Genomic DNA, 13,041 nt, shown 5'->3' with positions numbered 1-13,041 from the left:
TCCCTTCACCTCCAGCCTTCACACTTACTTCTGCTTACGGCGGAGCCTCAATTCTTTGAGCTCTCTTTGGACAAAGATTTCCTGCTAAGCCTAATGCTTCTGATGTGCAGTCGTCCCGTGGAATTCAAGAGAATCCCTGCGGTAAGCACCGAGCTCGGCAGGACACGGTCACTGGACCAAACGCTGTGAGATTTCGGTGCCCTGCAAACCTTGGCTGCACGCGCACACACACGCACGTGCAAGCACACGCAGTCGTGTCCAGACGCTTCCCCTGCCCTCTGGTAATTCTGTGAAACCCTCTCCCCTTCTCCTGCAGCGTTCCTACCCCGTATTTACACATCCACCCCAAGTACCTCGTTTGCTTTTGCCCTGCTAAACATAAAACAAAACACACACACATTTAAAAAAAAAAAAAAAAAAATCAAACCCCATTATTTCTGCCATTTTAACCTTTTTTTCCTCCTTGATTTACTCTGAATAAAGCAGGCTATAAAGTTCCTGCAAAGTTTGTTTTTTTTTTTCCCCCCCAAAAAATAAGTGGAGTTCATCTAGCAGAAATTGCAGTGACCCCTGCGGAGCCATTACTGATCACACTGACCAAGTCAATACCTTTTCAGCCTGCATAATTACACCCCTATTGTGATTTACATTACTGAAAGGGAACGTGGATTGAGAATGTGCATTCTATTTGCTCTTACATTTTCTAAATTATTTATTCTCCTCCCCCCCCAACATAACGGAATAAACATTCTTAAGGTCCTAATTCTAGTCCGACATGTGGATTCACAAGGGATCTGCATCTATTTACTGCCATGTATATAAATTAATTCACTCAGGAAGGTTTGCTACAGGAATGAATAATTCATGGCAGAAGTGCTAGCTCATACACTGATTACCTAAAAATCCTACCAGTGGCTTGCTGCTACTAAGAAAGCTTTAATTTCACCTCCTCCTCTGATTTACAGTTGTTTAAGCTTTAATTGTTGTACAAAACAAGGGTAAGCTGATGTTTAAATTAGTTTCTAGGAACTGAGACCATTTCACACACAAAGCAGGGACGGGGGACACGCAGCCTGTGCGGATGCCCGGCGGGTCCAGCTCGGTGCCCATCACCCAGCCTCTGGGCTCCCCTCAACCGACAGCTCCTGCCCAGGGCTTCACTGCGGCTGTTTGACTTCCTGGGGGACAAAACCCTTCACTGTGCCTTCTTCCCCCCAGAGAACCCTTCCAGCAGAAGGCCCAGTGTCACAAGCTGATGTGACCTGGCTCGACGCCGAGGGAAGGCGTCACCCCACGCCGGCCCCTGTCCCAGGGCGGCGGGTCCACCCCCCACCCCGACACCCTGGGGACCCCCCCCACAGGCTTCACCCAGCACCACGGTCCAGCCCTTCACTAAAAACCTCCCACTCTAGACCCAGAACCTGAATTTACAGCTTGGCAGTGGTAGAGCTCAGCCACAGGATTCACTTTTTTGTTTGTATGCATTCTGTGATAAATCCCCAAAATCTCTATTTCCCTTGCAAGCGATCACATCCAGCGATGGTGGAGGAGGAAGGAAAAAAAAAAAACCACAACACTTGGCATTACATTTTCCAGTTTTCCAGGAGATCGCTGCGTTTGCAGCACCAAAGAGGTGAGAAACAAGTACTTATTAATAAAGACGTGCTTTTAACAGCCCCCTGCCATACCCGCTCTCCTCTAGGCCGAGCGGGCACGTGCAAAAACAGCTCCACAGGCTGAGAAGCGGCAGCGAGGGTTTGCATTCAGGACACGGCGGTGCAGAATACAGACATCTATTTACATCGCTTTCAAAATTAAGTGAATTATCACCCCCTGATCCCAGGAGTCCCGAGCAACTTGCAAAACTGCCTCAACTGTTCAGACGTTCGGCTGAGCTAAAGGGACGCTCCTGCCGTTTCAGGGGTTTTGAGAACGGTTAAAATTTCAGATAAACAGGGAAGTATGGAGAGTGAGCTCTGAGGCTTCTGAAGACACTATTTTAAATGGCTCCAAAAACAAAGAGGAGAGTGGAATCTGCTGGACTGGACATAGCAAAAGCCTGGCAGAGGGCTCAAAATATTACTCTGGGCTTGTGCGGCTTCGCTGTGAAGCCCCCAGTGCTGCTCCCACCCGCTCTGCCCATCCCAGCCCCAGGTTCAGGTGTCGGTTCTGAGTCACGCCGGCGGCACCAGGCAGAGCTGTAACCCAGCAAGGCAGAGCTGACGTTTCAATAAAACCGTTGAGAGAAACAGAACTGCTGCGTGCCAACAGCTGTGAGCGCTGCGGAGAGGGAGGAACCCACCTACAAATCCATTAGCCAAATACACGGATAGAGAAATGAAAGCACTTAATGAACAAAACCCTTGCAGACAAAGTGGTGTGAAGAAGAAGAAGAAAGAAACCCTCTGATAATGAAGCCTGTGGGATGAATGAACCCGTTCAAGAATCCATCTCTGCTGTGTCAAGCGATGTCAGCGTAACGCACAGCGAGACGCTTTCTGGGAGGACAAGGCACACACGTGCTGAATGGGAACGTTATCTAGGGTTTGGTCTCTGATGCTGGGCTTAATTCTCAACATTCTCTAGTTTGCAGGATTATTTCTGCAGAGGAATGATAACGACCACAAAAAGACCTGAAGAGAGAGCTCATTTACCTGGAGACAATGAACAGCAAAGCTGTAATTGTATAATCACACTGCTGCAACTCTGCTGGCATAACAAATCCAGGCAGGCACTTTGAGCAAGCAACTCTTCCTTGGTGTAGCTGACATTGCTTTCAACATTGCATAATTAAGCAGTATAAAGATATATACCCAAAATACTACAATTATTTTGTTACACCAGAACAGACACATGGCTCCAGTTGATTTCTTACGGGGAGTGACTCCAGGATGCAAAAATCCCCCGAAATATTACCCGCTTCTGGCAGTCATAGTGCAAACCAACGTCTGATTCCAGAGAATTACACACGGAATCCATCTCTCTCCTGTGAGGAGCAGCAACTTCACAGCATGTGGCCTCTAAGAGCACCAGATACTGAGCATTGTCCTCTCCAGACCACGCTGCAGCAGCAGCTGCTGCCACCGTACCTGTATCCCCGCTCCTTCGGGGACCGTTATCTTCCACACGCAGTTGAGGCTGTTCAGGTACGGCTCAGGGAAGCCAGGGGACAGGATGGTTCCTTTGCGTTCAGTCAAATTTCCACCACATGGCACTGAAATAAGAAAAGTCCTATTTGAAAGCGAAAGGACTTGGCTTTATACTAAAAAACATTCTCTTTAAAACATCTGTCCACGGACAAAAAAGCAAGCAGAATTGGCTCGTGATTCAAGGATGAGATTTGTAGGAATAATCCTCTTTTCAGCAACTCTCTCATACCATTTCTAACACAAGCAGCGCTTAGGTGTGGAGGACGCTGGGTACATCTTCCCGCGAGACTGCTTCTTTAGGAACTGCCCTCCTCTAAAGAAGATGAAAGCAGCTTTCAGACGGATCTCGTTTATTCTAGATGTGGGATGCCCAGATCTGACAGCGAGGACCTGGATCCGAAGGTCCCATCCCCAACATTCGGGGTTAACCGCCCTTGTCCATAGGCAGGCCTGGTTTTTGCATGTAGGAGGTATGAAATATGAATTTTTTTTTTTTTGTGCTGTTGCTGGTTTGTTTTTTGTTGGCGAGTTTATTTGGTTTATGGGTTGTCTTTTTGTGGGTTGTTTGGTTTTTTTTAACTATCCCAAAGAACACGATTTATTTCTCTAGCTCAAACTGCTGAATTGTTTCATCCTCTCTGCCCCCCAAACCCAACCCCAAAGCCACTTACCCACACAGGTGGGTACCGAGACGTTCCACTGGGCCAGCGCCCCGGGCATGGTGAGGCACTCGATGCTGCGGGGGCCCTGCAGCACGTAGCCAGCGCTGCACTCGAACCGCACCACCGCGCCCACCGCGAAATCGCTGCCCAGGCGCCGGCCGTGGCGCGGCTCCGGCACCGAGCTGCACTGCGTGGCGCTGGTCCGGGGAACCGCTGCCGCGCCGCCGGGTGGCACAGCAAGGAGAAAAGAGACAAGACAAAAGGGTTAGAGCAAACCTTGTGGAAATATTAAAGCGCTGTTAAAAACAACACAGGAATCTGACTCCGCCTAAACCCCAAAGAGAAGCTGAATCCAAACTGACTACTGAGAAGAAAAAGAAAGGACGTTTCGCTCAAACTTCTGTCAATTCAAGTGATACCTGAAATAAAGGTCCATCACAGAACCATGCATCCTTCCTAAGATGAGACTGTTTGCCTTCAGAAAACTTCTCATCACATCAAAAAGGTCATTTCTAAATAGGAGAAATCAAGGCATTCAGCAATGACCTTCCAGAAAGGTTGTTTTGCCATATAATGCTAGAGCCTCAGCAGAAAACCTTTAGGTTTCTCAACTCACTTGGCCTCATTACTATAAAGGACAGCAATTTTAAACAATCTTCCTCATCATGAGAAAGGTAAAAGAAAGAGAAGGGAATTTAAGTGGAAATTCTGTTGAAATTGCCTGCATTCCCGTTCAATACTGGAAACAACAGTCAAAGAAAGAAATGCAGAGTCTGACAGATAAGTGAGGGGAAAAACAAGTCAAAGAAATGTTTATTGCCAAGGAAGAAATCAATTCGCATTTTTCTCTGAGTTGCTTTACAATTTATTAGTGTTTAATGCCCGAGTTGCCGGGAGAGGAAAAATGCAGAGATGATGAGCACATTAGCTATACTGTTTGATTTTAATTTAATTCGGAGAGATGAATGTCAAACCCACTGTCAAAGGCACAACGCAAGATGATCAGCAAGAAACTGAAGTGTCTTAGTGGTCTGGGGAGGGGAATGGAGAGGCAGAAAGGAGCCACTTCTGACAACACACTTCCTGGGGCAAATCCAAGAAAGCCAGAAGGCTAATGGATCTGTGCCCCTGCTCAGATAACCCCAGCTCAGCCATTTGTGACCGACGAGCGTGTGCTTGGCCTCTCTCCTAACCACAGAAACCCTCATGCCTGTGTGCTTGACCCCCCAGCTCCGCTCTCCAGCTCAGGCTGCTTCAGGCTTCCGACTCCTTCACCTCAGGGCAACTTGTCACACGCACACATCACTGGGAGGGGAGGCTTTGGGAGAGAGAACTCCTCGTTTGTGTAAAAATGAGAGGAAACGCCGTTAGAGCCTGGCCAGGCAGATCAAACCCAGGGCTGGCTCTTTTTCTGCTTTCCATGCAATAATCACTGAAGAGTGCGCAGCTCTTAATTAGCCTGCAGGAGGGAGGAGGTAATCTTTACGGATTCCATCAAAACCTTTGCTTTGCTGAAATCTTGAAAGATTGCTATCAGAACGACAGTTGTTTTATAATAGCGAGGCAGAAATTCAAGAGAACGGATCTCTGGATACTATAAAATCCAAACCATGCTTCGCTTCGCCCCCGGAGAAGGCGCAGGTTGCCCCTGCTGCCTGTCCCCACTTTACAGTAACGTGCGTGTAAAAGCTTGGCTGAACCACAGATAACTACACAAAGCACGTGGGTGGGAAAGCCCTTCTGTTTTCCCACTATTCTGTGCCTCGCTTTCTATTTACTACTTTCAAATCTCCAAGGGGGACTCGCCCAATGCAACGCAAGCTGTTACTGAAAGGATCAAGGGGCAAAAGTTTGACAGGAGGAGACCTGAGCCTATGCCACCCAGAGACGAAGGATTTTTACAGAGTTGCTAGACAAGTGTTCAGCTGCTTACGCTGAGAAACGTGCTAAAACGCCAGTGGGAGAAATTGCTTGGGTATAAATCTCAAGAACTCACTGTGTACTCAGGGCATGATTCAATGAGATACTTCTGATACTAATCCTGGGACGTGTGAGGGTTGAGGCTGCGTGAAAATGGAAGGTCTGAATATGAAGTACCTACAGGAGCCAGGCAGCCCTGCAAGTTCCCTGCTACTGGAATAATCTTAATCTCCTGTGATAGTTCCTCTTCAGACAGAAAGCGTGAAGGACCCACAGATGCCAAAAGCATTTCAGGACACTTCAAGGCATCACTGTCCCTCTGACCATTATCTCGGGACCAAGCTGAGGACATCTCCAGAACACAACTGTACTCACCTTGGTAGACGAAATGAAAACCTTTGGCTGTAGATTGACCCTTGGCACTAAATTTGATGAGAATCTGGTTGGTGGTAGCTAACGGTAATGATTCACCTGGACGAGGGGAAAGAGACAAAGCAGGATTACAACATTAGCCACCCCAACGGGCGGCACAGAGCAGGGTGTTGAATGGCAGGCTGTGTTTTTCAGTCCACTTTTTTCCAGCAGCAACAGGGACACTTTCCCTACCTGTATGAGAGCCCGAGAGGGAGCTGAGGAGCCGGGAGTGCTGGTTGGGGCCATCGTGGACTTCAATGATGTCGTTGAGCGCGGTCTGGAAGAAGGCAAACTGCCCAAAGACCACTGCAAAGAGAGGGAGGGCTGGGGGGGGGGTGGCGGGACGAGCGCTGCCGTCCCCACACAGCCAGGGCCTGGAGCCGAGGCAGCCCAGCTTCTTTTATTTCAGGAGCTTGGCAAAGATAAAAAGGGCCTGACTGACAGCCCTGGAAGATGGGAGCCCTTTATTTATCCACAAAGTAGGCATAACAGAAGCAGCAACCAGCCTCCCCCGTGTTCACTTGCCAGTACGCTTTAACACTGATTCATAGGCCAAAAGGGATTCTTCTATGAATCATCCCATTTGCCTGCCTACATATCACAAGGTATATAATTTCACCAACTGATAATTATTATTTATTATTTGTATTGAACCTCTGTCATGAAGCAGGCTCCCGTTGGGTTAGGCATTGTACAAAACCTGACCAAAATAACAATTCCTGTCCTGAAGAACTTAATTTCTAGAGTGAACCTCTCTGGCCAGGGAGGATGGCTGCTAGGGAGAGAGCACGCTCACTATTTTATTAACAGTCAGACCTAAGCCTGTCTACAGAGACTGCTAACGAGGGAGCTGTGCAGTGCTCCGGGTCTTACTGCAGACATTTTAAATGCACCCCGGAGCAGGCAGAGCTTATAAAAGGGAAAAAATAATAATGAGAGGATCAGAGCATTTTTTTCACTAGAGCAAAGAGACTTCAGTTATTTATCTTTATTTTTCAGAATATAATAAGTTTTTTTTTTCCCTCCCAAATCTGCACTTAGAAGATTTTTTTTTTTCTTTTTTCCCCTTTGACTCCTCTCCTGGCTTTGCATTTTCAAGTTGTAAGTGCCCAGTTGCAGCTTCACAAGCTGAGAAGTCTCTTGCTGTGAAATTCATCATCCACCAAGCTACGACATTTGTTTCCTGCACGTTATGGTTTCCAGCACAGCTTTGATGTTGGGAACATTGAAAAAAAGTGATGATAGCACACCCTAATGCCTGCTGTACACAGAATCTGAGAAGTGAAGGAGATGGGAAATGCATAACATTCACAACTAACGGTTTTTCCTGCTTGTTTTTAATGAAGCTGTAGAAAGGGAGCAGGTGGAGAAGAGAAACTCATTTAGCTGTTACCCTACCACAGGCAAAAGTCAGACTGGGAGATCAAAACTGTCTAGCCCTCCAGTTATTGTGTTTCTTAGACAACATCAAGATCAGCTAGAGTAAAACAAGTTAAGAGGTGTAAGAGAGCAGTGCAGCATTTCGTCAGCTAGATCCAGGAACTCAGACGGAACGTCAATGCACGCAGTCTGAACGCAGGAGCCTTATCCCACACCTTGCTACCTCAACAAAGGAAACCACAAACAGCTGAAAACACCACAGGGACCGACCGGATCAATACAACGCACTGAGGAGCAGTATCAAAATAACGGGATTTGGAGATCTTCACCTGCCACAGCTGTCAGTGCCAGCGCTCTTTAAGAACTTCAGTTCCATTCAAACAAGAAAATATGTTAACCAATCCTAAGATCCAGCGAGCTGCCTCGGAGGTTTCTAGAACGTTGCTCATTCTTGTATTCAAGCTCTGACCAAAATTAAGCAGCACTGGAATCTGTGACGGTCCATTTAAATGAATCTGGATTTTGTTTGGGTCTAGTTTTAAAATTTAATCCGCGCGTTATTTAAAAATAAAAATCAGTCATAAGGTACCACAGCTGCACGTCCACAAAACTATACATTTATGTGCTTCTCTGTGCAGGCAGATTATTTAGCACCACAGTTAGCATGTGTTTATGGTAAATACATTTTGTACTCTCGGAGGCCCTCTGAGCCTGCTGTTAGCATTAATCACCATGAATTATTTTTTGCTGATTTTTCAACTCTGCACGACGGGATATAGTGCAGGAACTGGAAGGGGAATCACAAGATGGTGTGTTTTGTAAGGTTTGGGTTTTTTTTTTTTGTCCCCTCATTTTTGATAGATTGTGAAATTCAGAAAATACCCATCATCCTTACTGCCTACAACAAAGTATAAATAGCATCCAACAGCGCCACTTACTATTTTCCAATCTCCCGTATCTCCATTTATATATGCACTTACGCTACTGCTTTGTTCAAACAACAAAACCCCAAACAAGAGAGCTGCACGGACAGCAGGACAGAGTTTCAAAACACATCCAAAACCAATACCGTAGTCCTTCGGCACAACGATGAAGTACAAGCAGACTTGTCCGCTGGTGTAGTTCTGGGGATAATTTGGAGAGAGGACGACGCCGTCTGAGCCCGTGTACTGACCACCACAGGGTGCTGCAAGAGAGAGCCAAGAAGAGATTCCCAACGTACCCTTGCCAAGCCTGCCTTGAAACATCAGCCTTTTTCCTGCTGCTCTGAGATCCCCCCCCTGCGCTGTAACGCCGGGCAGTGTCAGCTGCCCCCAGCCACGATCAATTCTACACGTCAGGCACCGCAGCTCTCGCTGCAAGTTCTTATTAAGAAAAATAAGGCTTATCCTAACCCGAGTTCATGCCTGCTTCACATTTAATTATCAAGACCACGGCAAGGCTAAGGGATGCCGTGTACAGTGGCGTAGTCTAATGTGATTTGCATTGCTCTCCACCCGACCTTAAAGCTCAGGACCTGCCAGAACGAGCTCCGACCCTTTTTGCCCTTTCTCAGCAGCAGGAGCCCGGCTCCAGCGGGACCCGTGTCCTCCCCACCAGTGCCTGAGTGAGAGATTTCATTCTTCCAGTCACCACAGACTGGCAGCTATCTCTCGACTCCCTTCTCAGATTAAGGAGGTCTGAGGGCAAACCCATCATTTAAACCATTTTCTCATTAAGCCACAAAACAAAATGAAATAACCACAGAACCCCTAAGAAAAAAATACCTTTTGTTTTCTTGGTAAACCCTGACCCTGCTCAGAAAAGCACATGCTCAAGGGTTCTGGTTAGCAAGGATCAGGTTAAGCAAATGTTTAAGCAGCTTCGTGAATCCTGCCCTGCACTAGGGATTTGTCATGCGCATAATCTGTCGTGTCCAGTTTTCTGTCTCTCAAAAGAAGGTTCAGGAAACCTCATATAAGTCAGCACTTCCTGACCTCTGGATGTTAAAAAAAACCTGAAAAATTAAGAAACGCTGACAAAAACATTCTCTGTCCCCAGGCAGGCAGCTCTATGCAAAAGGAACGTCGAGCTTTTCATTAGGATAAACTGCTGAAGTATTTGGCGACAGGCAAATTCTCTACTCACCTTCTTCCCTCGAGCCTTACCTGTACAGGTAGGTCGAGGTTTGTTCCACGTGGGTTTTCCATCCCCTCCCATGACACACGTCAGCGTGGAGACCCCTTCAATGTCGTACCCTCCGTCGCAGTAGTAGGTGATTGTAGACCCCAGTTTCAGATCCGTGCCCACGCGTGTGCCGTTCTTAATGGACCCAGGGTCGAAGCACGACTCCCGGGGATTTTCTGCAAGAGAGAATTGCCAAGATCTTTATTGGTCTGGTACAGCTACGCTAAAATTTTGGTGGCTGGCATGGTTTTTTGGCTCTTCTCATCTGGGAATCTCACCTCAGCATATCGTGAAGAGCAGCACCATTTGCAGAGTTTAGATTTCAATCTTTCTCTCAGTGCTGCTGAATCTGGGGAATTGCATGGGTCAGATTCTGGTCCAGACCCTTCTCTGCTGCTCAGCTCCAGCACAACTATACTGGAAGGAGGAAGGCTTCAGCTCACACCCGTGTCTGCTGGTACCCAAAATCCAACAAACGAGGCAAAGCTTTGATTTAACTCCCTACACTCGCTCTCCCTTCTCGCACAGGGGGCAGGCTGCACGGAACTTTGCAAACCAGGGCGTATAAACACAGACTGAACACGCAACCTATTTCAGATGTGCTACATCTGTTCACATTATCTCCTTGGCACCTATCATTCCTGTATCTGAGAGCTGTCTGCTCGCACCACGGAAATACATCATGCCATGTGCTAGCTGGTTGACTCTCCAGATGTGCAGCATGGCTGCAATTATGGCAAAATGATTACAAGCAGTTAGACAAAATGAAGACATTTTTCTCTCTGTTCACTATGCCCTGCAGAGTTAAAAACCCCATTTACATATGAAAATTCCAGTAAAGACTACAGAGCTGTCAGGACTTGGGTATTTCTCTCCTTCTTCTTCTGAGGGCTTTCTTCTTTTTTTTTTTTTTTCTTTTTTTTTTTTTTTTTTTTTTTCCTGCATGAAATATAATTAGAGGCTTTGATTAATCCTGCGCTTTTGTCATTTGGAAATTGCTCATTAAAGATGAGGGCTTTTCTGAGAGCAGTAGGTCTGCGAACAATTATAATGTGTTTAAGCATTAAATCATGGGCTTTTAGTATTTGGGGAAGGGGTGGAGGGAGAAACAGAAAACAGTAAAGCCCTCAGATCTTGCTTTTGTTTCTTTGTTTGCAGTGAAAAATCGGATTAGCTCTATGGTTGCCTTTACACAACAGCTGTACCACTAGCTAGCGATCCAGGTAGACAGGGCACAAAAGGACATGACATGTTTCCACCAGGAAGAGCTGCCCTGAACTGCGAAAGTGGGGCCACCGTTTTTTCCCAGAACACCAGTTCCCTGTCTTGGGAGCCACAGACGGGTCAACCCTCGACGCTCCTCACAGACCATCACACACTTGTATCATCACTTTAACTCATGAAGTCCTGGGTTCTCCTCTGTGTGAGCGGTGTCCTGCTGCACGAACGTTGGACAAGCCACCCGTCCTTTGAGCAGCCCTGTTCCCCAACCAAATAAGATGTTCCAGTTTATCTGATCCTGGGAAGAGACACACGTGTGCCTGGAAGCATCATTACTGCAGCGTTCAGAAGACAGCTCGGATACTCAGAACATGATGGGGAAGATTGGGATTCTAAGACCAAAGAATGACAAATATTTGCATCCCGTTGTTTCCTGCGTGTGATCTGACTGTAGGGCCTGCTGGGAGACCAGCTAGTCACAGAAGAGAAACCTTGGTTATTATGAGTAAGATATCAGGACCAAAAAGCTTGTTTCAGCCACTGCACCAGGAAGCAAAGCCCTTGGCTCTCTGCTCAGCTCAGATGAACACGTTCCCTCCTCATTTATCCTTATGCTTGTGAGACAGAGCTGGAGAAGTGACCCTTCACCATTACTGCCCATCAGTGGGACAGGCCTGGCCAGGCCGGTCACAGCCCACAGAGGTGACGAACCGCTGCTGCCCATCAGTCAACCAGAGCACTCAAGATGCAGCCACACGGCCCGGAGTCTGCTGTAGCACACAAGCCATTTGCAAGTGTAAACGCTTCATCTACTTTTCCCAAATATTTTTTTCACTCCAGGAGCCTTTGCTTCTCTGAATTGCTAATATTCACTTTTAGACCCTTTCACACAAAAGCTGCACCCAACGGCTTCCTCCTGACCACTTTATGTCTCTCTTGTTATTTTGAACACTCTCACTGCCTCTCATCTGACAAGTTGATGTGGCTTCAACCTGTCAGTCAGCCTCCCACCTGGCTGTCAGATGCCTCAGCCATGTGCTTGGATCTCAGCCTCTGCTCTTGCTTTCAAAATTCATGACATTCAGCGCTCAAGTCACTCTGCCGACTGCTGAAAAAAAGGGTGGTGGCTGATTGCAGAGCAGCAGCCCCACTGCTTTTGTTGTGTTCTCCTCATTCTCGACTGTTTCTCTTCCCTTGAGGGTCTGTGCCTTTGGGGACGATGCATCCTGACACACTAGTCCTACACATAGCTCCAGCTGAACACTCCCCTGCAGATGAACTGCCCTGATGATTCTCAGCAGTAGGCTACAAAGGGAGGCAGGAGCTCAACTTTAAGGAAGTATTTGGTTGCGTGGTGACTGCAAAAGACTCGTGGAGGGATGTGGGAAAGCCACAGCTTCCCCAGCCATTGATTTATTAGGCTATGAAGTGAGTACAGCACGGCTTCCCCATTTAGAAATAACGTTTTATTTTCACTCAGACACTTCAGAAATCGAAGACTTTACCCTGATGTCCCAATTAACATGGATTCAGGCTGCCAAATGTTTAGAGAAGAGTCAAGGCAAAAATGCCATGAGAACTGGCTCATTAGTCCAGAGAAAGCAGAATTTTCTGTGCTTTCCTTCTCCTTTCCTAAGGAAAACTCAAAGCCTGCATGAGCTCCTAGGCCAGGAGGTCAGGCTTTCATCTGCATGTTCGAGAACAGCTTCACTGGAGAGTTGTTGTCTGCAAAGTGCATCGTGAACTCCCCATCTGTGAACATGTGCAACCCGTGATTAAGAGCTAAGCCTTAAAGCAGCCCCAGGAGAAATTGTCTAGAAGACAGTTTTCCACCACAGTCACCGTTTACTGAAGACAGGACAAATTCCATTAGGATCTTAAAGACCAGGCGTAGCCTCGGCATCCCAGCAGCTTTGGCTGCTGTCACACCAGCTCACCAGGAGCCCAACACCCTCCAATCCTCCCCCAGGTAAATGGACAACCTTTTCCAAAAGACAGATTTTTCAAATGGAAGTTGTTCTAGGGCCAAGCATCATCTCCTACTTCTGACTGTTTTAACACAAAACGGTGCTGGGTATTTTTAAACAGCTTGCTTTGCAATGGATTTTACAGAACAGCATTTCTGTGGG

At 47.1% G+C, this 13,041-nt stretch overlaps 1 protein-coding gene across 1 annotated transcript in view; it reads right to left on the bottom strand.

The window, feature by feature from the left end:
• CSMD2 (CUB and Sushi multiple domains 2) overlaps positions 1–13,041 on the bottom strand; it is a 305,387-nt gene that overhangs the window by 65,287 nt on the left and 227,059 nt on the right. The window contains exons 30-35 of the mRNA XM_074925977.1: positions 9,673–9,867; positions 8,595–8,711; positions 6,338–6,451; positions 6,107–6,202; positions 3,821–4,024; positions 3,090–3,214 (exon numbers count right to left, since the gene is read on the bottom strand). Coding sequence (XP_074782078.1) covers positions 3,090–3,214; positions 3,821–4,024; positions 6,107–6,202; positions 6,338–6,451; positions 8,595–8,711; positions 9,673–9,867 — 851 coding nt within the window. The remainder of the gene's footprint in view (positions 1–3,089; positions 3,215–3,820; positions 4,025–6,106; positions 6,203–6,337; positions 6,452–8,594; positions 8,712–9,672; positions 9,868–13,041) is intronic.

The sequence above is a fragment of the Athene noctua genome, chromosome 24 (genome assembly GCF_965140245.1).
Source record: "Athene noctua chromosome 24, bAthNoc1.hap1.1, whole genome shotgun sequence".
NCBI classification, from domain to species: Eukaryota; Metazoa; Chordata; class Aves; order Strigiformes; family Strigidae; genus Athene; species Athene noctua.
The sequence above is the reverse complement of the archived record's forward strand: the minus strand, read 5'-3'. Positions and strand labels throughout refer to the sequence as shown.